This window comes from Microcaecilia unicolor, chromosome 1 (assembly GCF_901765095.1).
Source record: "Microcaecilia unicolor chromosome 1, aMicUni1.1, whole genome shotgun sequence".
In the NCBI taxonomy this organism is placed as follows: domain Eukaryota; kingdom Metazoa; phylum Chordata; class Amphibia; order Gymnophiona; family Siphonopidae; genus Microcaecilia; species Microcaecilia unicolor.
In genome coordinates this window covers 152,614,521-152,641,722 of record NC_044031.1, presented here as the reverse complement: position 1 = coordinate 152,641,722, position 27,202 = coordinate 152,614,521, and the positions used below count along the sequence as shown (strand labels likewise).

Here is a 27,202-nt window from a genome sequence, read left to right as displayed (position 1 = left end):
AAGCTACTTTTTTCAAGGGTCTTAGGAGGAAGTGGCGATAGTGTTCAGGGTTAGAGGGATTGAGGGTTGATTTTTTTTTTTTTTTTCAAGATAGTCCGAACTGCATATTTTCATTGGGATGGAACTTGGCCAGTGAATAGACTGAGATTGAGCAAGGAGAGGGCAGTGGGAAGAACACCAAGGTGAGATTCTTTCAGCCAGGTTGAGGGAAGCAGGTAAAGAGACCAGGTGGAGGATTTTATCTGGGAGATTTAAGGTAGTAAAAGAAGATAATGTCTGGAGCTGAAGCTGAAAGTTAGACCAGAAAGAGGAGGCCATCAGCGACTTAAAAGGGGACAGTGAGGTCAAGGTAAGTAAGGGAAGTGCAGGAGACGGTGAGGTCGAGATAGGTAAGAGATGTGCAGGAACAGAAGTTTGAAGGGCAGAGGTTTTAAACCTGAAGAGTTTGCCAAGAATTCCAGCGGAAGGAAGAGCTGAAGTTCGGGAAGGGCAGGGGTGGGTTGTGAGGGACTGATGGATAAAGTAAAGTTTACATGCTGGGGAATAAACATGACTGGACTTGCTGGCGTTTGCATTTCAGTAAGAAACCTCTTCAAAAAGAAAAGGTTTTAAATTATACGTGTATTGCTGTTGAAAATGGAAAATAAATGCATACTCTTCTAACCCACCTAAATCATGCTTTATAAGTACATAAGTAGTGCCATACTGGGAAAGACCAAAGGTCCATCTAGCCCAGCATCCTGTCACCGACAGTGGCCAATCCAGGTCAAGGGCACCTGGCACGCTCCCCAAACGTAAAAACATTCCAGACAAGTTATACCTAAAATGAGGAATTTTTCCAGTCCATTTAATAGCGGTCTATGGACTTGTCCTTTAGGAATCTATCTAACCCCTTTTTAAACTCCGTCAAGCTAACCGCCCGTACCACGTTCTCCGGCAATGAATTCCAGAGTCTAATTACACGTTGGGTGAAGAAAAATTTTCTCCGATTCGTTTTAAATTTACCACACTGTAGCTTCAACTCATGCCCTCTAGTCCTAGTATTTTTGGATAGCGTGAACAGTCGCTTCACATCCACCCGATCCATTCCACTCATTATTTTATACACTTCTATCATATCTCCCCTCAGCCGTCTCTTCTCCAAGCTGAAAAGCCCTAGCCTTCTCAGCCTCTCTTCATAGGAAAGTCGTCCCATCCCCACTATCATTTTCGTCGCCCTTCGCTGTACCTTTTCCAATTCTACTATATCTTTTTTGAGATACGGAGACCAGTACTGAACACAATACTCCAGGTGCGGTCGCACCATGGAGCGATACAACGGCATTATAACATCCGCACACCTGGACTCCATACCCTTCTTAATAACACCCAACATTCTATTCGCTTTCCTAGCCGCAGCAGCACACTGAGCAGAAGGTTTCAGCGTATCATCGACGACGACACCCAGATCCCTTTCTTGATCCGTAACTCCTAACGCGGAACCTTGCAAGACGTAGCTATAATTCGGGTTCCTCTTACCCACATGCATCACTTTGCACTTGTCAACATTGAACTTCATCTGCCACTTGCACGCCCATTCTCCCAGTCTCGCAAGGTCCTCCTGTAATCGTTCACATTCCTCCTGCGCCTTGACGACCCTGAATAATTTTGTGTCATCGGCGAATTTAATTACCTCACTAGTTATTCCCATCTCTAGGTCATTTATAAATACATTAAAAAGCAACGGACCAGCACAGACCCCTGCGGGACCCCACTAACTACCCTCCTCCACTGAGAATACTGGCCACGCAATCCTACTCTCTGCTTCCTATCTTTCAACCAGTTCTTAATCCATAATAATACCCTACCTCCGATTCCATGACTCTGCCATTTCTTCAGGAGTCTTTCGTGCGGCACTTTGTCAAACGCCTTCTGAAAATCCAGATATACAATATCAACCGGCTCCCCATTGTCCACATGTTTGCTTACCCCCTCAAAAAAATGCATTAGATTGGTGAGGCAAGACTTCCCTTCACTAAATCCGTGCTGACTTTGTCTCATCAGTCCATGTTTTTGTATATGCTCTGCAATTTTATTCTTAATAATAGCCTCCACCATCTTGCCCGGCACCGACGTCAGGACTCACCGGTCTATAATTCCCGGATCTCCTCTGGAACCTTTCTTAAAATCGGAGTAACATTGGCTACCCTCCAGTCTTTCCGGTATTACACTCGATTTTAGGGACAGATTGCATATTTCTAACAGTAGCTCCGCAAGTTCATTTTTTAGTTCTATTAATACTCTGGGATGAATACCATCAGGTCCCGGTGATTTACTACTCTTCAGCTTGCTGAACTGACCCATTACATCCTCCAAGGTTACAGAGAATTTGTTTAGTTTCTCCGACTCCCCCGCTTCAAATATTCTTTCCGGCACCGGTGTCCCCCCCAAATCCTCCTCGGTGAAGACCGAAGCAAAGAATTCATTTAATTTCTCCGCTACGGCTTTGTCCTCCTTGATCGCCCCTTTAACACCATTTTCGTCCAGCGGCCCAACCGACTCTTTGGCCGGTTTCCTGCTTTTAATGTATCTAAAAAAGTTTTTACTATGTATTTTTGCTTCCAACGCTAATTTCTTCTCAAAGTCCTTTTTTGCCCTCCTTATCTCCTTTCTTCTACATTGTGCATGGTATGACTTTTCCTCACTATTTAACTTGTATTGTGTTGACATTCTAAGTTACATACTGTGGCATAAGGTGTACTGTTTGAATATTTTTACTGCTATAATAATTTGCTAGTGTCCAGCTTGTTGTTGCTGTATACCACCCTGGGTGAATGTCTTCAGAAAGGTGGTAAATACATTCTAATGAATAATAGTATGTTGTCTGAAGGTAGGGGGCAAGTTTAATTTTTAAAATTATTTATTTATTTTTTTGTCACTACTGTGCTAGAAAAGAACAGGACAAAGCTTCTTTAAGATTTCTGTGATATACAATCTGCATCCGATATTGCACTATTCTCTTCTGCTATTGTTAGAGCATGCTGGTTTTGGCTGAATCTGGCAACAGTGTTATGCTTGAGTAATGACCATATCTCCTTCCCTTTCCCACTGGGGTTGTGAATTTTGCCTCTGCAGTGTTCCCATACAACTGAAGGTGTAGAAGACCCAACTCATGCATTGAACTGGGCATCTTCTGCTTGGCACAACACTGATACTGGGTTGGCCCTTAAGAGTTGCTGGTTCAACATGTGACATGGGTCATCATAACTAGGTGCCTGCACTTTATTAAAATTTGTTACCTGTATATTGAGTATGCTTAAAACATTATTTTAGATGGTAGTGCAACACTTACTACAGTACGTCCTATATAGTTTTCCCAAAAGGCAAATTAGCCCAAGGGAAAAGATTCTTAGGTAAGTGCCTTTCTTCACCTTTCCAACCCCACTGAAAAAGGCCCAAAAGACAATACGGTATGTTCTGAACTATCTCACCCGGTCTAATAGAAACTCTTGATTTTCTGAAGTCTAGTATGGGCTATTAATGGAAGCATTACTCTCCTCCCCACAACGACCATCATTTCTCTCTTCTGGCTCTGCTCCCTGCAATGACCACCATTTTTCTCCGCTGGCTCTCCTCCATCCTGCTTTTGTTAGCACTGGTCCTTTTGAAGTGTTTGATTTAGGTGGCTCTATAACAGTACAGTCTCTCTCCGGTTGTTTGAATTTTAGTGTGGGTTGGTAGAAGGGGAGGGGATAAGGGGGGTATTGGGATTATTAGATTCTGAGCTAATTTGTACCTCTCTTGCTTTTTCTTTCATTTGTGTTTCAGACCACCTTCTACTTACGGGTTTTATTTTTTTTGTAGTTATGCCTTGTTGTTAATAATAAATAAAATAAAAATTACAAATTGTTAAACTGTAAATCATCCAGGGGAACTACTTTCACATTGATAAATCTGGGGTTGAGGGTTCTTGGTTTTTCTTATTTCTGAAATTGTTACCAGTTTGGTTGGGGGGGTGGCAGGGATGTATTGGAATGTATTATGTTGTAGGTGTTCTGAGGGGTTATAACAGTCCATGCCTTTCAATATTCGAGTCTGGATGAATGGGGCGTTCTTTGGTGGTGGTGGGGGGAATGGATTAAGGGTGCAAATATTGAACTGTATTTATTGTATTTTATTTAATCCTATATAATAAAACGCACCTCCAACATTCTGAAGCTGACTGCATGGCTGAGGCATTCCTGCTCTCTGTATCCATCTCCTGAATTGACATCACGTACTTCTGGGTTCGTCACAAGCAGAAGTGACCAACCACACGAGGTTTCTCGGCTTCAGAATGTTGGAGGTGCATTCTATTAAATAGGATTGGTCAGTTCCTTGAAGCACAGCCAGAGCTCAGTGTCCTGCACAGTAATGCTCAGACACCAGAGAGAGAGAGGGGGAGGGCGGACACCAGAGAGAGGGAGGGAGGAGGGGGGCTGACACCAGAGGGGGGGGGGGGTATCTCTGTCACACACACACACACACTCTCTCTCACAGTCAATGTCTTTCTCACTCTCTCACACACTGTCTCACACTGTATCACATTCACTCTCTGTGTCACACAGTCACTCACACACTCTCTTCGTCTCATACACTCAGTCTCACAGAGAGTCTGTGTCTCTCACACTCTCTCTCTCTCGCACACACTGTATCTGTGTGAAACACACACTCTCTCTCACACACTGTGTCTCACATACACACTTGCACACACACTCATTCTCACACACACTCGCACCCAGACTCACTCTCTCTCACACACTCGCACATTCACTCTCTCTCTCACACAGTCACTCTCACATACACTCACATTCCGAGGAAAACCTTGCTAGCGCCCGTTTCATTTGTGTCAGAAAACTGGCCTTTTTTTACTAGTTTGTTTAATAAAAGAAACGAACTGTTGGATTTATATTAAACTTTTGCAATGGGATGGTGAGTAATGCAGGTGTGCGGGTGGGGCCTTTCAATGTAAAGCGTCTCAACTCTCCAAGGAAGAGAAATCTATTATTCAAAGAATTAACTAGGCTTAAACTTGATATTGTTCTCATTCAAAGATTTATTTCAATAGAAAAGGAGAAAAACTCGTACAACATAAATTATATCCTCAGGTATTAAGCTGCTCCACTAGAGATGGTAAGAGAAGATGTAGGGTTTCCATACTGATTTCCCAGCATATATCCTTTCTCTATTAGATAAGAAACGAGAGGAGGGCAGGCTTCTAATGTTGGTATGCGACCTTTATGGGGCACACATTACTATTCTCAATGTTTATGGACCCAGTGATCATCAGATTTATTTTTGGAGTTGTGTTCATACACTAGTTGATGAGGATGAGGAAGCCCAAGGCTATCCTTTAATTGGAGAGGGGGAGGGACTTCAATTTTGTGCATAATCCAGGGTAACCTTTAATACTAGTAAAAAAGGCCCGTTTCTGAGAAATGAAACGGGCGCTAGCAAGGTTTTCCTTGGAGTGTGTATGTTTGAGAGAGTGTGTGTGAGATTGACTGTGTGAGAGAGAAGGAATGTGCGAGTGTGTGTGTGTATGACTGCGAGAGTGTGACTGGGTGCGAGTGTGTCTGATAGTGTATGTATGAGAATCAGAGTGTGTGCCAGGGGCCCGGCCCATCACTCCCTCCCAGTTCCAGGGTCTCCCTCCCCCCTCCCTGTGCACTCCAGCTGACCTTGTTAATCACCCAGGGCAAGACTCTGGGAGGAGTTAATTGCTTTACTCCAGCTGACCTTGTTAATCACCCAGGGCAACCACTCCAGGTGCCTGAGAAAACAACTGTGGCAGGAGTTAATTGCTTTACTTGCAACTCTCTTTTCCTTTGTGTACTTGCTAAACCCGGTATCTATGCCACCTCACGTTTCCGGTTGGAGGCTTCAATTAGATCGTTGGAGGTGCCTTTTATATATAGAGATAAGAGGGGAGGTTCCTTGCCTATACAAAACTTCTTAAAGATACTAAAATAACAGAACTATGGCATACTAAATATCCAAGAGAAAACAGTTTAATTTCATTTTTTTTCTGCTATACACAACAGCTACACCCATTTAGATATCATACTGGGTGATTCTTACTGGTTGAACCAATTGGTGGACATTAATGTCAAATCTTCCACATGGTCCGAGCACGCTCCTGTGTGGTGTTCCTTTGACCTGCTTGCTAAACCTAAGGGCAGGACCTGTTGGAGACTTAATTAAAGTCTCCTACAGGATAGACGTATAAGGGAGGACATTACAGCAGGAGATTGATAGATATTTGGAATTTAATGAAATTTAATGTTAGTAGGGAAGTATCAGATCCTGTGCTGAGGGAAACATTTGTAAAGTGGGAGCCCAGGTGAAAAAAGAAAAGACAGAAAAAGAGAATCCTTTTTTTTTTTTCCTTTAAATCCCAGATTGTGGTGGTAGAGGAAAATGTACAAAAGACTGGCCTGCAAAAAGGTAGGAAATTACTGGGTAAATTAAAGGGAGAATTGCACACTCTGAGGCTAGTCGACAGAGAATATCAGCAGAGGCAAATTCAACAAATGTTTTTAAAAAAGGAGATAAATCAGGAAGGCTCTTGGCGAGATGTGTGTATATATGTATGTACGTAAGCCCAGATACCTAAAATTAGAGATGTGAACAGGTAAACTTTTGTATAAGCAGGATCTAATTCAGAGTAGATTTTTAGATTTCTATAAACGACTCCATTCAAGAGACAAGACTATAATGGAAGAGAACATACACTCCTATTATACAAGGAGTGTGTCTTCCTTGCTTTACTGAGGTGGCCCGACAGTCCTTTGATGCTGATATAACTGTTAAGGAGGTGGAGTTAATAATCATTGAGTCTCCTGTGGGGAAATTCCCAGGCCTAGACAGATTTACCAATCCTATATAATAATTCTCACCACCAACGTTCTAATGTGGGACTGCCTGTGTCCGTTGCTCCTGGAGTTTCTGAGTTAGGCTCCGTAGCCAGGATGACGTCACTAACAGCTGATTCCCAGGCAGGGGGAGGAGTAGAGAAACACGCGTGTTTCCCTACTCCTCCCCCTGCCTGGGAATCAGCTGTCAGTGCGCCGCTCCCTGTCAGCCGGGGGGGTGGGGGGGGGGGGGGGGAGAGGAGGGTCCCTGGAAATGGGTAGCTGCAGGGGGGAGAGGAGGGTCGCTGGACAAGTGTAGCTGCAGGGGGGCAGGGGGAGAGGAGGGTCGCTGGACATGGATGGCTGGAGGTGGGGAGGGGGTCCTGAGACCAGAGAGGTGGGGGCGGGGAGGGGGGCCCTGCGAGAGGTGGGGTGGGGGCTCACACTCACTCTCTCACATACACTCTCTGACACACTCCCTGTCATAAGTACATAAGCACTGCCACGCTGGAAAAAGACCAAAGGTCCATCAAGCCCAGCACTCTAATTTCATCTTGTGTCCCCTAGTTCTATTATTGTTAGAAAGCGTAAACAAACGCTTCACATCTGTCCGCTCTACCCCACTCATTATTTTGTAGACCTCTATCATATCACCCCTCAGCCTCCTTTTCTCCAGGCTAAAGAGTCCTAGCCGTCTTAACCTCTCCTCATAAGGTAGTCGTCCCATCCCTTTTATCATTTTCGTCGCCCTTCTCTGCACCTTCTCCAATTCTTTTATATCTTTTTTGAGATGAGGCGACCAGAACTGAACACAATACTCCAGGTGTGGTCGCACCATGGAGCGATATAACGGCATTATAACATCCTCATGCTTGTTTTCCATCCCTTTTCTAATAATACTCAACATTCTGTTCGCCGCCTTAGCCGCCGCAGCACATTGAGCGGAAGATTTCAACGTTCTATCCACGATGACTCCTAGATCCCTTTCTCGGTCCGTAACTCCTAAAGCGGAACCTTGCATGACATAGCCGTAATTCGGGTTCCTCCTTCCCACGTGCATCACTTTGCACTTGTCAACGTTGAACTTCATCTGCCATTTGGACGCCCAATCCCCCAGTCTCACGAGGTCCTCTTGTAATCTTTCACACACCTCTATCTCTGTCACACACACACAGTTTCACACACACTTTCTCTCAAACATACACACTCCGAGGAAAACCTTGCTAGCGCCCATTTCATTTGTGTCAGAAACGGGCCTTTTTTACTAGCTCTTTTTATAAAACATATGTTATGAAAATGACCCCCATTTTAGCCAGACTTTATAATTCCCTGAGTGCAGGGGCTGTGATACCAACAAGACAATCACAGCTGGTATACCATGCTTTGCAAGTTGGGTAAGAGACAGCATGGTTAATGGGTCATATAAGCCCATATCTCTGTTTAAATGTGGTCTTGAAAATTTTAGCAAATCATTTAGCTCCATGGCTGCTTACTGTGATAAATCCTGATCATGAAAGTTTTGTGACAGGGAGACCAACTTTTAATAATAATAAATGCGCTTTTCATATTAACTGGGTGGTGTAGAAGCACAGAATTCCAGCAATTTGATTGGCAATTGAGTCTGAAAAGGCATTTGACCGTGTGCATTGACCCTTTATGTTCAGAGTATTGAGAGAGCTCAGGGTGGGTGAGGGCTTCTGCACTTGGTTGAATGCTTTATACACTAATCCTAAGACTTGTGAGTTATACACCCAGCTTTGATTTGGAGAGAGGTACTAGGCAGGGTTGCCCTCTTTACCCTTTATTATCCACCTTAGCTATGGAACTATTTGCACAACGTATAAGGGATGATCTGATATCAGAGGTCCCTATAGGCCCCAATTTTCACAAAATCTCATTTGCAGGCAGTGTGATACTTTTGCTTTCACAACTTTGTCCGTACCAGTCATTTTACAACAGATGAAGGTCTATGGAGTGGTATCAGGCTTTAAGGCTAGTATAGAGACTGATGCTCTTAACATCTCCTTAGGACCCTCTGAATTAGAGCAAACTAAGGCTAATTTTCTCTTCAAATGGGTCTCCAATCATCTTAAGTACCTAGGGATCAAGGTTACTTCTAAACTGTACAATTTATTTCAGATTTATTACACCCCATTATTGAGACTATTCCAGGGAATGGAATAGCGGTACTTACTCATGGCTGGGAAGAATTTCCATACAGAAGATTAATATACTCCCCAGAAGCCTATATTTGTTTCAGGCCTTGCCCATTTCTGTCCCTCAGCAACATTGGCAGACATCAGTATCCCAATTTTTTTGGAGGGTTTGGAGACCTTGAATCTCAGGCTGTATTACTGATACATAAGGAACTAGGGGGATGGGGGTACTGGACCTCAAATCCTACAGTCTTGCTGCGCAGATCTGTCCATGACTTCTACGGTCTGTGCCCTGAAAATGGCAGAAACAAATCAAGGTCAGGTAAACACATAAAGTAGCACGTATGAGTTTAAATTGTTGGGCAGACTAGATGGACCTTGCAGGTCTTTTTCTGCCGTCATCTACTATGTTACTATGTGGGATTGGAAAGATGGGAATACATCAAAGCCCTATGTACAAGTTGAGCAGTCCTTGCGTTCTATACCACTCTTGGGAATACCATGGAGGTCTTGAGCCTCTTCATGTATTACTGATCTACTCAATCCTATTGTTAGGCATCTCATGCAGACCTGGAGATTGGTAACACATACTGTGTTTGGTGAAAATTGGAGACCTTGGCTTACTGGCCCTTCTTTTGGGGAGGGGGGATACACCTTGCTATGACATGGCTTTGGTCTCTTGGGCAGCTAAAGGGTTAGTATTCCCTCTGCATCTATTCTCTAATGGTCATTTGAAATCTTTTTGAAGTTACGTACACAGTTTCAGCTACAACGATTCGATTTTTATTTGTATTTGATCATTAGGCAGTGTTTATCCTCTGGGTTGTGCAAAGAGGTCATTCCCCGGAAGATGCGTCCATTTGAGGACTTATGTTCCCAGCCTGATCTTACCAGGGGTTTTGATATCTGCTCTTTATAAAATAATTAGATTATATGGATTTAAAAGGCTTCAGTTTGACAGTTGGTCAACAGAACTATCCATCACCTTTCCTGATCAACAGTGGGAGGAGATGGTGCAGAACACCAACTCTTATTCAATCTCTGCATGCATTAAGGAAAATGGCTTGCAATTACTGATGTGCTGGTGTGTTGCGCCTCTACAGTTGCACCGCAGAGGTTTGAAGAGGGACCCGCTATGCTGGAGACAGGGTGAACTTACAGGAACTTTACTAATATGCTGTGGGACTATTCGGCTTCATCAAAGTTCTGAAGTTATGTGGAAGGGGAGCTTGACACTATTTTAGGTGTCCATGTTGAATTAAGCGGGGAACTGTCTTTTTAATATATACCGTCCTGGGTTTGATCCTTATACATGCAAGATCTTAAAAGTGTGGAATTTATGCAGCTTGCTTTGTGACTGCAGCTGAATGGAAGTCCTGTAATCCACACTCTGCTGTGAGATGGCACTAAAGGTTAAAACGTGTTTTTGTAATGGAAACAGTTCTTAAGAGTAACCAAATTGACATACTGGGCCCTTATATATGTAGCAATCTGCTTACGTGCAAAGGTCTGGGACCAAAGAAATACATGCAGTTAACCGGAGCGTGCACTTAACCGTTGTGACCCAAAGAAACTTGACATCTGATAAACATGTACAGTACTGTTTATTATATGTACAGTATACAGTCTCCATTAACTGACGTTAGGCTTACTTGAAGTAATCAGTCATAGTCCTCTGTACACTCTTGTGTCTGTGAGTTGCATAGACTGTCTGGCAGACGGTAAAACCTGTCATAGCACTGACATCCAGTGGCCTCCAGATATGCCCGCTCAGTGTTGAGACTCTCCAGGGCTCTTGCAAAAGTGACAGGAGGTTGTTGAATTTCATCAGCATGTGCCTTGCTGCTCATTTCATCATCTGTATCATCATCATCAGCCATTGCCTTCGTGTAGGCGCATATCTGGACATCATTGCTGTCGTCGACTGTTTGTAGATCGTAATCAACAGCTACGTAGTGATGAAACTCCTCTTCAGTAACATCGGCTGGGATGTCAATAGCCTGTTCATCTGACACGTTTGCAACAGCTGCATCTGTTTCGTCCCTCTCCACATCCCTAACAAAGCTTGCCCACTTGTAGCAGTTCACAATGGTTGCCTGTGTAACATGATTCCATGCATCTTTCTGCATATGTAGGGAATCCAACAGTGATACATTACAAGCCAGTTCAGCAGTACGTTTATCCTTGCCAGTCTGGTCATCCATAACGCTCATCAGACGACATAGCACAAGAGCCTGATAATGTTGTTTGAAATTGGCTATTATGCCCTGATCCATAGGTTGGATCAGAGAGGTAGTGTTTGGTGGCAGGAAGACCACCTTGACGTTAGACAGCCTGACATCATCACTGTGTGCAGCACAATTATCACAAAGCAACAAAATCTGATGCTTTTGTGCCCACATTCTAGTGTCTAACTTCTTTAGCCACTGCTTCCAAATTTCCCCAGTCATCCATGAATTTGCGTTAGCCTCGTATGACACAGGAAGTCGCTTAACATTCTTGAAGCAACAGGGCTGTTTGCTCTTTCCAATGACGAGTGGTTCCAACTTCTCACTCCCATTTATATTGCAGCAAAGAAGGGATCGTCAAGTCGGTCCTTCAACGTTTTACTTCCTGTAGTTTCGACTTGTTTGAATGCAAGTGTTCCATCAGGAATTGCTCGCCAGTAGAGACCGTTTTCGTCAGCATTGAAAATGTCAGGAGGTGCAAACTCGTTCAAGATGGTAGGAAGAACTGAAACAGCACCAAAGTCATCAGTGTCTTGTTTTTCACCATGCTGTTTCTTGAATTTTCTGTTCCTTGCCTTCCATCTTTCCAATCATCCAACAGTGGCTTTGAATTCAGTTAGTCCAAGACTTTCAGCTAGCTGATTAGCTTTCTCCATAAGCAGTGGACCACTGACAGGAAACTGTCTGCTTCTGACTTGAGAAAACCACCGAAGAAGTGCATCTTCTACATCCTCAGCTTTTCCCGCCTGTTTACGTTTCCATTGTGGATTTGTATTGTTTTGCCATTCTTCCAGAAGCTGGTCTTTCTGCTTCATGATAAGTGAAATTTGACTGGGATTGACACCATATTCTTTAGCAATAGATGCTTGAATTTGTTTGTTTTCTAATTTTTTAAGAACTTCTATTCATTCAGCCAGTGTTAGTCTTACAGTTGTGCGACGACGACGACGACTCCAGTGTACACTCTAACAACGTTCTTTTGCTTCTTCTGCCAGTAGCAGTTAGCCAATGAGATTTCAAATTTACCGCCCCTTTGTCACGCGCCAGTTGGCTTCCATATTCTGTGAGTGCGCTTAAGTGGAGTCTTCCCTGCAGAGGAGCGGTCTTAAACCATGCATATAAGCGAATCTTGCACTTATCAGTGGTGCGCTAAACTGGTTTGTCCCCATAGAAATTGATGGTGCCAAAAACAGGACTGAAGTACGGCATACAGTTAAACAGAGCATGCACTTATCCGACGTGCACTTAAATGGAGTGCACTGTATATATGTATGTGTATATATGTGTGGGGGTGACAAGGGGGTTATTTGTTATTTTAAAACTTTTGATATTCGTGTTGTTTATGTGGTTCTTTGTATTTTGCTTGGCTTATTCTCAATAAAGATTACATTAAAAAAAAGTTTCAATATGGTTAAGTATCCTTTTGCCCATAACTTTTATTTCACATCTGAGAGGAAAGATTAGAACCAGGAAGTACAATATTTTGAATCGAGGCAAGTAGCAGACTGAGCAATAAAAAAATTAAAAAAAAAAAAAGATGAAACTGAATATATTTTGTTTATTTTCTAGCATGGAATGACCCCTCTGATGCACGCTGCCTACAAAGGGAAAGCCAGTCTGTGTAGACTATTGTTGCAGCATGGTGCTGATGTCAACTGCAATGAACATGAGCATGGCTACACAGCCCTGATGTTTGCTGGACTCTCTGGTAAATTGGTAATTGAGTGCTGTGTTGTATTTGCATGCCTTAGTGTATTAGGTGGATTCTAAAGAGGCAGGATATACATTTTTATTTGTTAAAGGAATGGTGTTAGAGTGTGAGTTTTTTTTTTTTTTTTTTGCTGCTGCTGTTTTGTTCAGCAGATGCTCCAGTGAATTAACTGTTGAATGCTAGAAGTTGGCACAGTCAAGGCCTCCTGGGTCCCCACAGACTTGACGATCTTTGGAACTCTCCCATTTATGGCTCTTGCTGTTTCCCTCAGTACCTTTCAAAACATGTTTGACTTTTGGTATTTTATAGCATATTTCATGAACAAAAATGTAATATGATTTTTGAGTTTTATAAGTCTGCACTAGATGGGAGAAAATTGAATTTATCAGACTTAGAGGTGTATTTTCAAAGCACGTAGACTTACAACGTTACATAGAGGCATATTTTCAAAACACTTAGTCTTAGAAAGTTCCGAAGGTTACTATTAATTAGGATTTATTTACCGCCTTTTTGAAGGAATTCACTCAAGGCAGTGTACAATAAGAATAAATCAAACATGAGCAATAGGCAATTACAGCAGTAAAAATATTCAAAAACAATACAAAGTATAGCATGGTATACTACTTACAATGTCAACACAATACGTAATAGAGCATTATAATTGATAGTGAAGGGTAAAGCAAAGAAGTAACACAAGTAGGTAAGAAAGTAAGGTGATTTATTTAAAGAAAGTTGCACATGAGGTCAGAGAGATGGTTAAATATCTCAGCTAGGGTAGGAGTGGATAAACATGTCCTGCTGCAGTATGTGCAGCCCATGTCACTCGTGAGTGTTTGTGAGTGAGACTAACAAGTTAGTTACTTCTTCCATTGAAGGCCTGGTTGAAGAGCCAAGCTTTTACCTGCTTCCTGAAGTAGAGATAGTCTTGTGTTAAGCGGAGCCTTTCTAAGTCTAAGTGCTTTGAAAATGAGCCCCATAGTGAATACCAAAATGATATAATGGGCTAATGATTTTCGGGCTTATTTTTATTTAGATGCTTTAAATCTTGTTTTACATTATGTTTGTAATATCTGTTTGAAATTGTTTCTCTCTTTTACCTCAGTGATAAGACTAGTGATAAATGCTTAAATAAAATAAATAAAACTTAACAAGCATCCAAAATAGAGCCTGTTTTAATCCGATCAATTAAGATTGAGTGTACCTGTATAGAGATACTTATTATAGTAATGTTTGTCACTTTAGGTATACAGTAGTGTGGTTATCTAAGATATGGGTGCTATGATTTTCTTGGGCAAGAATAAAGAAACAATTGAAACATAAATATAAAGCAATGTCTGTAGCCTAGGGTAGAATACAGCCTTCATTGTTTTCACTTTCTCTCCCCCTCCCCCCACACTTTTATTTCTCTATCTCCACTGAATCTCTTCAGGGGGATTTAGCCTTGTACTATTGCCACTATTTACAGTTACATCATCAAATATCATCAGATACAAATAACAGTCATCTAGTCTGGCACTGATTTTATCTCTGGTGCCAATACTTGCTTGACGTTGGCAAGTTGTTCTATCTTATCCCTGCAGGACTCGGTTCGTTCACCACAAGTCTGTACCCTGTAGAGTACTACATCACTTCACTTGACAGCTTTTCAGAAAGGAATTCCTGTGATGCCTTTTTATCCCATGACTGGGCTAGATGCACTAAAAAATAGTTAGAGCCCTTCCCTTACCGATTCCCTTAGCGAATCGGTAAGGAACTGACATGCATCAAGGAAAAGGAATGCAAATGAGCTGCTGGTTGAAGCTCACTTGTATTCTCTATTCCATCGGAAATCAGTCGGTCAGTCAGCCGGTCGAGCATGCGCACAGCAGCCAAGCGTTATGCTGGCTGCTCTACGCATGCCAAAGACGTGCTTTGTGGATGTCCTTCACTAAAAAAAAAAAAAAAAAAAAGGACGTCTCTGACTAGTAGCCAAGACTTTCCGCCCCTAGGAAAAAAAAGTTCAATCATTCAACTCTCCCCCCACCTCACTTTGCTGCATCTCCTTCAAAGTAAACCAAAGACGATACAGCAGAAGTATCTCCTTGGGATATGTGTCCTGGAAGTCAAGCTCCTCAGCTTTTGAAGAAGGGCTGCTGCAGCCTATTGTCACGAAAATCAAGCTCCCAATTTCAATTAATAAAAAGAAAAAGAAAAGCAGTTTTGATCATGGCAATCAAGCTCCTGATTTCACAAACAGAAATTAGAAAAAAAGATCTCCCCCCCACCCCCCACCCTGCAGCTGTTTTGGACAGCCCTTTCGATTATGCCCTGCCTCCAGGTCTCAGCCAATCACAGCGCGTTTAGCTGACACCGGTGAAGCTAAACGCGCTGTGATTGGCTGAACAATCAGCAGTTTCACAGAGGAAGGAAGGAAGGAAAAGAACACTGAACCTAAAGCGTCATTGTATCCCAGATTCTGAGGCACTACTGAAAGGTTTTAAAGGACGCAAATGAAAAAGGTTGGAATTCTATAAGGGAAGAGTCAAGGGACAAGAAAGAGATTCGGAATAATAGTCATTTTAGAAAGAAGGTTCTGATGAAAATGTTGAGAGGGAGGGAGACTTCAAGGTCTCTCAGCTGAGTGAAGCACGTCCATAAAGGACGTCCCTGACGAGCACTTTTTTCCCCGTTTTCTTTTTTTAACATTTATAGAAGTTTTTCAATCCTGCGCAGCCCCAACGACAGGTACAGACCTCTCGTTAGATTTTCCAGCATTAAGGCAATCGGAAAAGGTTAGTGTATCTCATTACAATAGGGTTTCTACATAATTTGCTCATCTGCATTCCGTTTTCGTTAGCTGCTACCGTCGTCGGAAAAAAGTCTTTAGTGCATGCCAGGGTTTACTACTTGCTTGTTAAGTTTGGTGCATCTGGCCCCCAGTCTTCTACTTCCCATTCCTCAATTTTCAGGAAAATAAAAGTTTGAAGTTAAAATGAAGTTGAAGGTTAACAAGAAAGGACTTAAAGGATCTAGGTTTCGGATTACATTATAAGCCAGGGATCACTATCTTTCTAACAGCGATCTGAGGAGCAGGAGCGGAGCGATGCACACCTAATGGGAGATGATCATGCAGGTGCGGGGGTGATTCCCTTCTCTGAGCTGAAAGACTGGCTGCAAGAGATTCGGACTGATGTAAAGGTGGTCCGTTCGGATCTAGCAACATTGGGAGATGACCTGTGCGGGGAAATCCGTGAACTGGGCAATAGTGTGAAGGAGGCAGAGACTCGCATTGAGGAGAACGCCGAAGCATTAGGATCTTTGGATAAAAAAAAAACTATGAAGCTACACATTGGGCAGCAACAGCTGATGGATAAGCTAGAAGATCTGGAAAATCTGATCCGGCGGCGCAATCTTCGCTTTTGGGGTCTCCTAGAAATGCCTTACTACCAAGGCTGTGAATCAGTGGTTCAGTGCTTAGTAAGCGCCCTGCTCACTACAGATGGCTCATCACCTGAACCTAAACCTAATACAGTCATTCTTGAACGGTCTCATAGAGCATTGGGCTCACCGTGAAATAATATGCCTAAGGACATTATTGCTTGTTTTCAGGATTACAAACTTAAAAGGTTTTAAAAGCAGCAAGGCAAACCCACAACTTTCAGTGGGACTCCTATGCGGTGGAAATCTATCAAGATCTTGCATCGGCCACGCTTAAGCGTAGAGCTGATTTGAGGCCCGTCATGCAAAGGCTCCAGGAATTGGGCATCCATTATAGATGGAGGCACCCTTTTGCATTAGTGTTTTATAAAGATGGGTGCTTGCACCAAATTAAATCAATATCTGAGGCCTGTGAGATTTTACCAGAGAAGGTACCATCAGAACCTCCAGCGACTCCAAGCCAGCCCACGAAGGTCTCAGCTCTGACCGCACCTATCAAATGGCAGAGGGTGATGAAAGGACATAAACGTCTACAACGTCAGCAGTCGGCAGTTCAGATCACCTGAGCTCTCCTTTGGAGATTTCCTCTCTCTTTTTTTCACAACAACTCATCACTAGTGCCTACTTTCATTGTGTCATGAAAGCTAGTTGTTGAAGATATGGATGATGTAAGGTAATTGAGGACCTCCATTTCACCTACAAAATGCTGGGACTAAAACTGTAAAGGTTATTTGCTACATATGTTTGATTTCATATTAGTTGCACTATGTTGATATCGTTAAGTGGGTTATGCGGTCAGTAAATGTTCGAACCGCACTTTCTCTAGTGACACCTTGCAAGGATGGGAATGAGGGGAGGGGGGAGGGCGGGAAGGGAAGGTTTTTTTTTTGGAGATATGTGAAAGAGAGGGGGAGGGACTGGATGCAGTGATATATTGAGGTGGGGGTCTGGAGATGTAGGATCATCCTTGTTGCTTTTGGTACTATTCTTTTGAATGGCAGATGTTAATATGGTGCTCCTGAATGCCAGGGGGTTGAATATTCAATGGCAGCTTCTCCAATGACCTATTACTGGCTAAATCCAGAGGTCAATATTCCATCCTCATTCTTCTTGATCTTTCCGCTGCTTTTGACACTGTCGATCACAGCATACTTCTCGATACCCTGTCCTCACTTGGATTCCAGGGCTCTGTCCTTTCCTGGTTCTCTTCCTACCTCTCCCTCCGCACCTTTAGTGTTCACTCTGGTGGATCCTCTTCTACTTCTATCCCTCTGCCTGTCGGCGTACCTCAGGGTTCTGTTCTTGGTCCCCTCCTCTTTTCTATCTACACTTCTTCCCTTGGTTCATTAATCTCATCCCATGGCTTTTCCTACCATCTCTATGCTGATGACTCCCAAATCTACCTTTCTACCCCTGATATCTCACCTTGCATCCAAACCAAAGTTTCAGCGTGCTTGTCTGACATTGCTGCCTGGATGTCTCAACGCCACCTGAAATTAAATATGACCAAAACCGAGCTTCTCATTTTCCCCCCCAAACCCACCTCCCCGCTCCCCCCATTTTCTATTTCTGTTGATGGCTCTCTCATTCTCCCTGTCTCCTCAGCTCGAAACCTTGGGGTCATCTTTGACTCTTCTCTCTCCTTCTCTGCTCATATCCAGCAGACCGCCAAGACCTGTCGTTTCTTTCTTTACAACATCCGTAAAATCCGCCCCTTTCTTTCCGAGCACTCTACCAAAACCCTCATCCACACCCTTGTCACCTCTCGTTTAGACTACTGCAATCTGCTTTTTGCTGGCCTCCCACTTAGTCACCTCTCCCCTCTCCAGTCGGTTCAAAACTCTGCTGCCCGTCTCATCTTCCGCCAGGGTCACTTTACTCATACTACCCCTCTCCTCAAGACCCGTCACTGGCTCCCTATCCGTTTTCGCATCCTGTTCAAACTTCTTCTACTAACCTATAAATGTATTCACTCTGCTGCTCCCCAGTATCTCTCCACACTCGTCCTTCCCTACACCCCTTCCCGTGCACTCCGCTCCATGGATAAATCCTTCTTATCTGTTCCCTTCTCCACTACTGCCAACTCCAGACTTCGCGCCTTCTGTCTCGCTGCACCCTACGCCTGGAATAAACTTCCTGAGCCCCTACGTCTTGCCCCATCCTTGGCCACCTTTAAATCTAGACTGAAAGCCCACCTCTTTAACATTGCTTTTGACTCGTAACCACTTGTAACCACTCGCCTCCACCTACCCTCCTCTCTTCCTTCCCGTTCACATTAATTGATTTGATTTGCTTACTTTATTTATTTTTTGTCTATTAGATTGTAAGCTCTTTGAGCAGGGACTGTCTTTCTTCTATGTTTGTGCAGCGCTGCGTATGCCTTGTAGCGCTATAGAAATGCTAAATAGTAGTAGTAGTAGTAGTAGTAGTAGTAGTAGTAGCTTCTGTTCCGGGAGTTGCTCCGCCTTCGGGCGGATGTGGCCCTGGTGCAGGAAACGCATTTAAAACCTGCCCATGAGCGTTTATGTTGTCATCGTAGCTATCCCAATCTATATTTTGCTTCCAATCATGATAACACAAAAACTCAAGGAGTTTTAATTGCCTTCAGTAACTCTATGCCATGGCAAATTGGGAAAGTTATTAGGGATAAGAGAGGCCGCTTCCTACTGGTAAATTTTTCATTGGGGGGTCAGGCTTACACCCTGGTCAACGTATATGGCCCAAATGCCGACCATGGGGAACATCTGTCTCAACTGGATCAGCTTCTCCTAAAACATGGTGAGGGATCCCTGTTTATAGGAGGAGATTTTAATCTTACTCTCAATCCTCAGTTAGATAATTCGGCTTTGGGGGTCCAATATGCACAGCGAGATCAGGAGAAGCTACATAGGTTTCTAGTGCGATGGTACCTGACAGATCTCTGGTGACATGCAAATCCAATCCTGCATGATTACACTTATTTTTCGTCGGTGCATAATTCTTTTTCGAGGATTGATTTTTGGTTAGGTGACACTTCTATACCCAAGCGGGTTCATGGACATCAAATACTATCACGTACTTGGTCGGACCATGCCACAGTTTTGTTACAACTACGGTACATCTATTTTAGGAGACATGAGCCCCACCGCTTTGGGGGATGGATGATTCGTTATTATCAGATTTATCCAACATTTCACAAATTGAAAAACAGATAAGACTATATTCAATTAAATGATAATGGGGAGGTTTCACCGGGTATTCTGTGGGAAGGCCTTAAAGCAATTGTTAGGGGCCACCTTATCTCACTGAAGGCCCACGTGAGGAAGGAGCGATTTACTACAGAAAACACACTTAGGAAGCAGGTGACACCTATAGAAGGTTTGCTACATCGACACACCTCTCATCCACCACCACACCTGGATCAGGCATACAAAATTCGCATGTAATTACATGAACTCCAATTAGCTGACATCTCAGAGCAATTACAAGTTCGTCAATCTCATTTTGAATTTGCTAATAAAGCTAGCAGACTCCTGGCCCATAAACTTAAGCAGCAGACCTCTAGAGCCCATATTGTTAATCTTAAAGATGATGAGGGCTCTATGCATACTGATCCCAGTAGGTTGCAAGGCATGTTTCGCCAATATTATGAGCTTCTCTACACTCCAGACATTTGTCCATCAGAGGAGGCAATTCAGTTGTATCTTAATGGACTTGACTTGCCCAAGTTGACTGAGGGAGCTGGACGGGCATTGTCTGTCTGTCTAATTTTGGATGAGATATACTAGGCAATTCGAGGTCTTGCGCATAATAAAGCACCAGGCCCCGATGGATTCACTAACAAATTCTATAAAATGTTTGGTAGGGTGCTGGCCCCTCTGCTTCAGATGGTGTTTAACTCTTTTGACGAGGGACAGCTCCTGCCACAAACTTGGAATCTGGCTACTATAACAGTTATACCCAAACCTGGCAAGGATCCTCAGCTATGTAGTTCTTAAAGACCCATCTCCCTTTTGGGGGTTGATTTACAAGATTTTTACTAAGATCTTGTCCTCCCGACTACAACGATACCTTCCATCTTTGGTCCATGAAGATCAGGCAGGATTTATCCATGGCAGGCAAACCTTTGATAATAGACGTAGGGCCCTACAGTTAATCCCTCAGGCTCAACTGACAAACTCCCCTCTGTCTCTTATCACTGGATGCAGAGAAGCCATTTGACAAAGTGCACTGGCCATTCTTACTTGCTGTCTTAGATAAAATTGGTATCTCTGGTCGATTTTCACATAGGCTCCGGTTGATTTATGATACGCCAAGTGCAACCGTCCGAGTTAATGGTCAGTGCTCTTGCACCTTTTCACTGAACTGAAGTACTCGTCAAGGCTGTGCACTGTCCCTGCTACTCTTTGCGTTAGTGGTTGAACCCCTGGCCATACATATACGCGGACATCCAGATATCAGGGGCCCCCGAGGTGGGGAACATGAATCACGAATCATTCTCTTTACTGATGACATACTCCTCACCCTGGTGGATCCGGCGGCTTCTTTTTTAGCTTTCTCGGCTGTACTGCAGGAATATGGTGTGGTTTCGGGGTTCAAGATTAATCTTAGTAAATCTGAGGCCCTCGATATAAACATTTCAGCCCAACAGATTGCTCTGTTACAGGCGCAGTTTCCCTTTCAATGGGCAGAGTGAAGTACACGGTACCTGGGGATACAACTCCCTTCAGGTTTGGATGATCTATATAGAACCAATTTCTCTGTCAAGGCATGTGAGTTATTTCTAGAACTGGATCGATGGGAAAGCTTAACGATCTCATGGTTGGGGCGTGTTGCCGCACTGAAAATGATCCTACTTCCTAAAATGTTGTACTTGTTTATGGCATTACCTATCTCCCTACCAGATTCCTTTATGCGAGGGTTGCATAATAGGGTGCTCTCTTTCATTTGGGAAAAAAAGGCCCCCAAGGGTGCATAGAGAGGTGATGTGCCAATTGCGTGCATAGGGGGGAATGGGAGTTCCTTCTTTTCTTTTATACCACCAGGCAGTCCACCTTAGAATATTAGTGGACTGGCTCCAGGATGCTGGTAAGATATGGAAAAAACTCGAACAGACAAGATTGAACAATTATTTACTAAAAGCAATACCCTGGCTTCCTAGTTGCCTCCTTAAAGAGATCATCAAGGGAGCACCACCATTACTTAAGTGGCTCCTCATCATCTGGAGTAAGATACGAGACAGATGTTTCCCAGGCCGTGCCTACTTCACACATATGCTTATTTGGTTTGCCCCAGGATATCTGGATCCTTGCTATCGTACTTGGGAGGGTCTTGGCCTCTTCGAGCTAGGCCAGGTTTGGGAGAAAGAAGTGCTACTTCTGTTTGAAGAATTACGTGAGGAATATGGGCTCCCTCTCTCTAATGCCTTCCAATATTATTAACTTCGGGATTTTATAACTCATAGGGCGAGGGGGGACTTGAGCTTTTCTGAAATTTATCTTTGAGCAAGCAATCGAGGGTGGGGGAGGGAGAGGAGGGATCTCTAGGATTTACTCCTTATATATCGTAGGCCCATTGCATACTATCTATCAAAGTGGGAAAATTCCCTGGGGCGTGTCCTATGATTATGCACCGTGGGAACAGGTTTTTTGGTCATTGCTTCAGGTGTCCACCTCCAACGCCCTGGTGGAAAATGGCTACAAAATACTTTACTGTTGGTATTACACCCCTCAACGGTTGGTGAAGATGTTTCATCAGGGGCTCTATGCTGGCGCCAATGTGGGCTGGAGGGAGACATGTTCCATATTTGGTAGTCCTGCCCTCATGCCCCCCAGACATTCTGGACCAGGGTTTTGAAGCATGTTTTTAGTGTAACGAATGTTAATTATGAACTGAAAATGGCTATTGTCTTCTCCACTTTAATCCTCCAGAGATGAAGAAGCCTGCTCATCGCCTTGTCTCACAAATGTTTGTAGCCAGCAAGCTAGTTCTGGCGGCAGCATGGAGGAGCCCCCACCTCCGTGGTCTTCGAGCGATTTTACTTAAGTTGGACTATATTCATTTGATGTCTAAATTGACAGCTATGCATACAGGACACCTATCAAGATATCATAACACCTGGGACCCATATGTTCAGTGGACTTCGAATCCAGACCCTTCTTTGATCATTCAATAATAAGGGGAGGGAATTTCTTTTAGGGGAGAGGGGGTTTGGGATATATTAGGGAAGGATGCTGAAGAGTTGTGCTTGTATTGAGACCCTATTTGTTGTGGGGTTGATTTATGGCTGTTCGTTGATATATATGGTAACCTGTGTCTCTGTTGCTATTGTTATTTTTCAGTAAAAGAAAATAAGCATTGAAAAAAAGAGATTAGTTTGACGTGGATTCTTCTTTGGTAAAACCATGTTGCCTCAGATCTTGTAAGCCATTGGATTCTAAGAATTGTACTATCCTTTCCTTCAGCAGCATCTCCATAATTTTTCCTATCACCGAAGTGAGGCTTACTGGCCTGTAGTTTCCCACTTTTTCTCTGTCACCATTTTTGTGGAGAGGGACAGACTATATCTGCCCTTCTCCAATCCCATGGAACCTGTCCCCTGTCTCCAAGGTTCTGTTATACAAATCTTTTAAGAGAGCCCACCAAAACCTCTTTGAGTTCCTTTAATATCGTCTGATGTATCTCATCCAGCCCCATGGTTTTGTCCACTTTTGTTTTTCCAGTTACTCATAAAACTTTCTTCCATGAATGGTGTGAATCTACTCCACTCACAATATGTTTTTGTTAACCAACAGAGGTCCTTCTCCAGGATTTTCTTCTGTGAATATAGAACAGAAGTATTTGTTTAGTATGTCAGCCTCTTCCTCATCACTCTCCACATATTGGTTCTCAGCAGCTTTCAGTCTCAACATTCCATTTCTAGTATTCCTTCTTTCTCAAGTATACCTGAAAAAAAGTCTTGTCGCCTCTTTCTCTAGTTATTTTTTTTTCTTCCATCTGCACTTTTACCAACCATATTTTTGTCTTCACTCCTTTGACTTTTATATAGTATTGTTTTCTATGTTTTTCTTTCTGCATTTTTCTGACTTCATAAATACTGCCTATTTTGCCTTTATTCCTTCAGACACTTGTTTGGTGAACCGTATAGGTTTCCTTTTCCTCTTGCTTTTGTTTACGTTCCTTACATAAAGATCAGTTGCCATTTTTATTGCTCCTTTCAGCATGGGCCACTGACTTTCCACTTCTTATATCCTCCCATCCTGGTAGTTCTTTTCCTCAAGTACTCCCTCATATTATTAAAGTCAGCATGCTTGAAATTCAGGACTTTGAGTTTATTGTGTCTACACTCCCCTTTAGATCCTATATCGAACCATGTGGTGTAATGATCACTACTACCCAGAGGGGCACCCACCCAGACAGCACACTTTTTTTTTTAAAAAAATATTTGTGAGCATGAGATCCAGTGTCTCCTCTTCCCTGGTGGGTTCTGTCACCATTTGTCTGAGGAGAGCACTTTGAAAGACATCCACTATCTCTTTACTTTCCGATTCTGCAGATAGAACACTCCCATCTGCATCCAGCAAGTTGAAATCTCCCAGCAACAGCACCTCACCTTTCATTCCCAGCTTTTGGATATTTATAACTAGATCTTTGTCCAGATTTTCTGTTTGTATCCGAAGTCTGCATACAAATCTTGGAAAAGGGTGTGGGAAGGTTGGGCAAGGAGAAAGAGCAGCAGTTAACTCGTTGCCAGTAAAGAATCTAAGGAAATTGCTGGTACAGGAGAGCAGAGAAGAGAGCCGAGTATGTTAGAGGCAGGATTAGATGGCACTTAACAGTCTGATCCTGGCTGATTAGGCAGGTGAGAGTGCAGCCCTTACTTATTCCTGGACACTAATTGGAACAAGACTGAAGAATTCCTTTGAATGATAAAATGTCTAGATGCAGAGCCTGACGATCTATGGTTCAGCAGGAATGGTGGGATGGCCATCCTATGGTGGCATGCCAGCAGTCAAATTCAGTTTCTGTAGCCTAATTTTGGGAGTGAAAATTTTACTGTTGCACAATACTGTCTGTCCATTTCTTTTCAGGGAATAAAGAGATTACTTGGATGATATTAGAGGCTGGTGCAGACACTGATGCTATCAACTCAGTTGGGAGAACAGCAGCTCAGATGGCTGCCTTTGTTGGTAAAGTATTCAAGACATATTTTTTTTCTAATGATAGCTATGTTTTAATTCAAAAATTAAACCTCTTAATCTGATAAAATGTAGTAAGTTCTTGAAACTTCTAGTGAAGTTGTGTTAATGAAACCATACGCTTCTTCATGTATTAGTGTTTCTATATATTCTTTCAGATATGTATCCTTAAAATGTATAACATTTAGCCCCTGTTTACTAAGCTACGCGGCGACAGTAGTGACACAGCCCATTCAAAGTGAATGGGCTGTGTCGGCACTAATGCACGGCAGCCACTAGCATGCCTTAATAAACAGGGAGGTTACTGTTTTATACGTTTTAAATTTAACCGTTTTATGTGATAAACTCAAATGATTTAAATGGGTTGTATTTACTATATGTTGTCTTAATTTGGGGTATTTTTCATGGTTAACTGTAGTGTTGGATTCAGGCTTTTGTTGCTGCCAAACATCTTTGGTACTACTGTACTCTCCCAAAGTTTTTTACATGGCCTGGGAAGAGCGCCTATGATAGCGGCCTACTTCTTGTGTCACAGCCTTTGCTCAAACTTCCAGGAATCTCTTTACCTTTGCAGATTAGAGGCTGCAAAATGCTGTTTCCTTCAGTGGAACATGCAACTGTCTAGGAGGTGAAGTAATGGTGTGGTTTGATGTGGCCAAGATCTGCCACAGTTGTGTGACCCTGAACGAGGGCTGATCCATAGAGGGAATGCGGCCCAGATCCTAACAAAATTCTTTCCCTCAACATGCCCTCTACTCCCATACAACCACCATCAGAATAACTGTATTTTTAAACACCCAGAGATGGCACTAACAAAAGCTGTGCTGATTGTTTTATTTTTATTTTTGTTACATTTGTACCCTGCACTTTCCCACTCATGGCAGGCTCAATGCGGCTTACATGGGGCAATGGAGGGTTAAGTGACTTGCCCAGAGTCACAAGGAGCTGCTTGTGCCTGAAGTGGGAATTGAACTCAGTTCCTCAGGACCAAAGTCCACCACCCTAACCACTAGGCCACTCCCATTGTCTGGGTCTGCTGCCACTTCTGCTACTTTCTGGTGCCAGCAGGGGCCTTGCAGGGTTCAGACATCAGATTGAAGCTGGTAGCATATGCAAGGAGGAAGTTCTGTATTCCAGCTTCACCTGGTGAGAGAGGATCTTGCTGGGGGAACAGGGGTTAGAGGGAAGGATCATATGAAGTTGCTGATTCCTGGGGAACCCAAAACACAAGTTCAGAACAGTCATCCCAATTTATACCCTTCCTTAAGAATAGTCCTTCTGGAAACTGCTGTTCCCAGAGCTTTGACAACCTATGTGCTGGTTTAGTAGGTGTGTACAGATGTCCAGGCCTGTGTGTGCACCTGGTATCATTTGTGACTTCAAAGCACTTGGGGACTGACAAAACTGAAATATGTGGAATTATATGAAAACATACAAAAGTGTGACTCAAAAAGAAACAATCATATTTTAAGATGTTTGAATTAGCTGGAAACTTAGATTATACCTGAATGAAACTCATATTGAGGCATGAGCTAAATCCAAATAATTACATATTTATGCTGATTGTTTTAGAGCCATGATGATGATGATCTTGCATGTGGCCAAAGTCCATTTATGTGCATAAAAATTGCTAGATTGATATTTTCATTATGTATTCCAGAGTGGCAGGTATAGAGAGCAGCAGATAAAACTTTAGCCACCTTATTGGATGGACTGGTTGAATCATACTGGTCTTTGCGCCATCAATTACTATATTACTGTGTTTATTTTTTTAATTTCCATTTTTTTTTTCGTTAAGCTAGACTCTGTACCTTTGCATGTAATTTTTTGAATAGTTCAATAAAAATTAGGCAAAAATCAAAATTCCTCAATTTTGTCATATTTTTGCAGGTATTATACAACTGTCATGTTAGAAAAGAATCTCCTAACTTGTCGAGTTTCGCTACAAAAGTGTGTGAGTGGGGGCCTAAGTCTACAAAAGAAATTGCACCTGTTCCCAATGAAATGTAATCATCGAGATGTTCTATTATGATGATGATTACAGTCCATTGGGAACAGGTGTGATTTCTTTATAGGCATTGCTGCAAGTATCTTTAGATCAAAACTTGGGGGGGGGTGTTCAGTATGGTAAAGTCAGGCTTTTACCACAACCTAATTTCCCACAGTAATGACTAACCTGCAGTATCTCAGTATGGCAGGCTAGTCACTCACTTTGTACATGAATAATGGAGCTTATATCCTTGCAAACTGTGCAGTGCCTGGGAACATCGGGCGCTAAAACCATGGCCTGATGCTCCCAGGCAGCATGTTCAAGAGGCTGGGCATTAATAAGCTCCCACCCCATACCCTCCCAGACCTACCTTTAAAAACCTCTGGGGTCTAATGATGTTGGGGCAGGAGCAAGTCTCAGGAGCTCCTGCCCTGCCAGCGCCAGATTTAGAATGTCAATTACTCTTAACGGTAGTGTTGTAGTACTTCACTAGGGTTCAGCCCGCTCTATGAGGATGAAAGGGTTTCATACAGCAGCTTGACTGCTAGTGATATTACTGCAAGCCTACTAGGGGTTGCTAACACCATTTTGAATTCCGTGCTGACAAGGGCACGTGCTCCTGGGGATTGCTCCTGCCCTGACACCAGTAAA

The 27,202-nt window shown here is 43.0% G+C and overlaps 1 protein-coding gene across 1 annotated transcript in view; it reads left to right on the top strand.

Annotated features, from left to right (window-relative positions):
- The window catches only part of LOC115469072 (ankyrin repeat and MYND domain-containing protein 2-like), a 93,658-nt gene that overhangs the window by 13,216 nt on the left and 53,240 nt on the right, over positions 1–27,202 (top strand). Inside the window, exons 3-4 of the mRNA XM_030201358.1 lie at positions 12,826–12,964; positions 24,454–24,552. Of these exons, the coding sequence (XP_030057218.1) occupies positions 12,826–12,964; positions 24,454–24,552 (238 nt within the window). The remainder of the gene's footprint in view (positions 1–12,825; positions 12,965–24,453; positions 24,553–27,202) is intronic.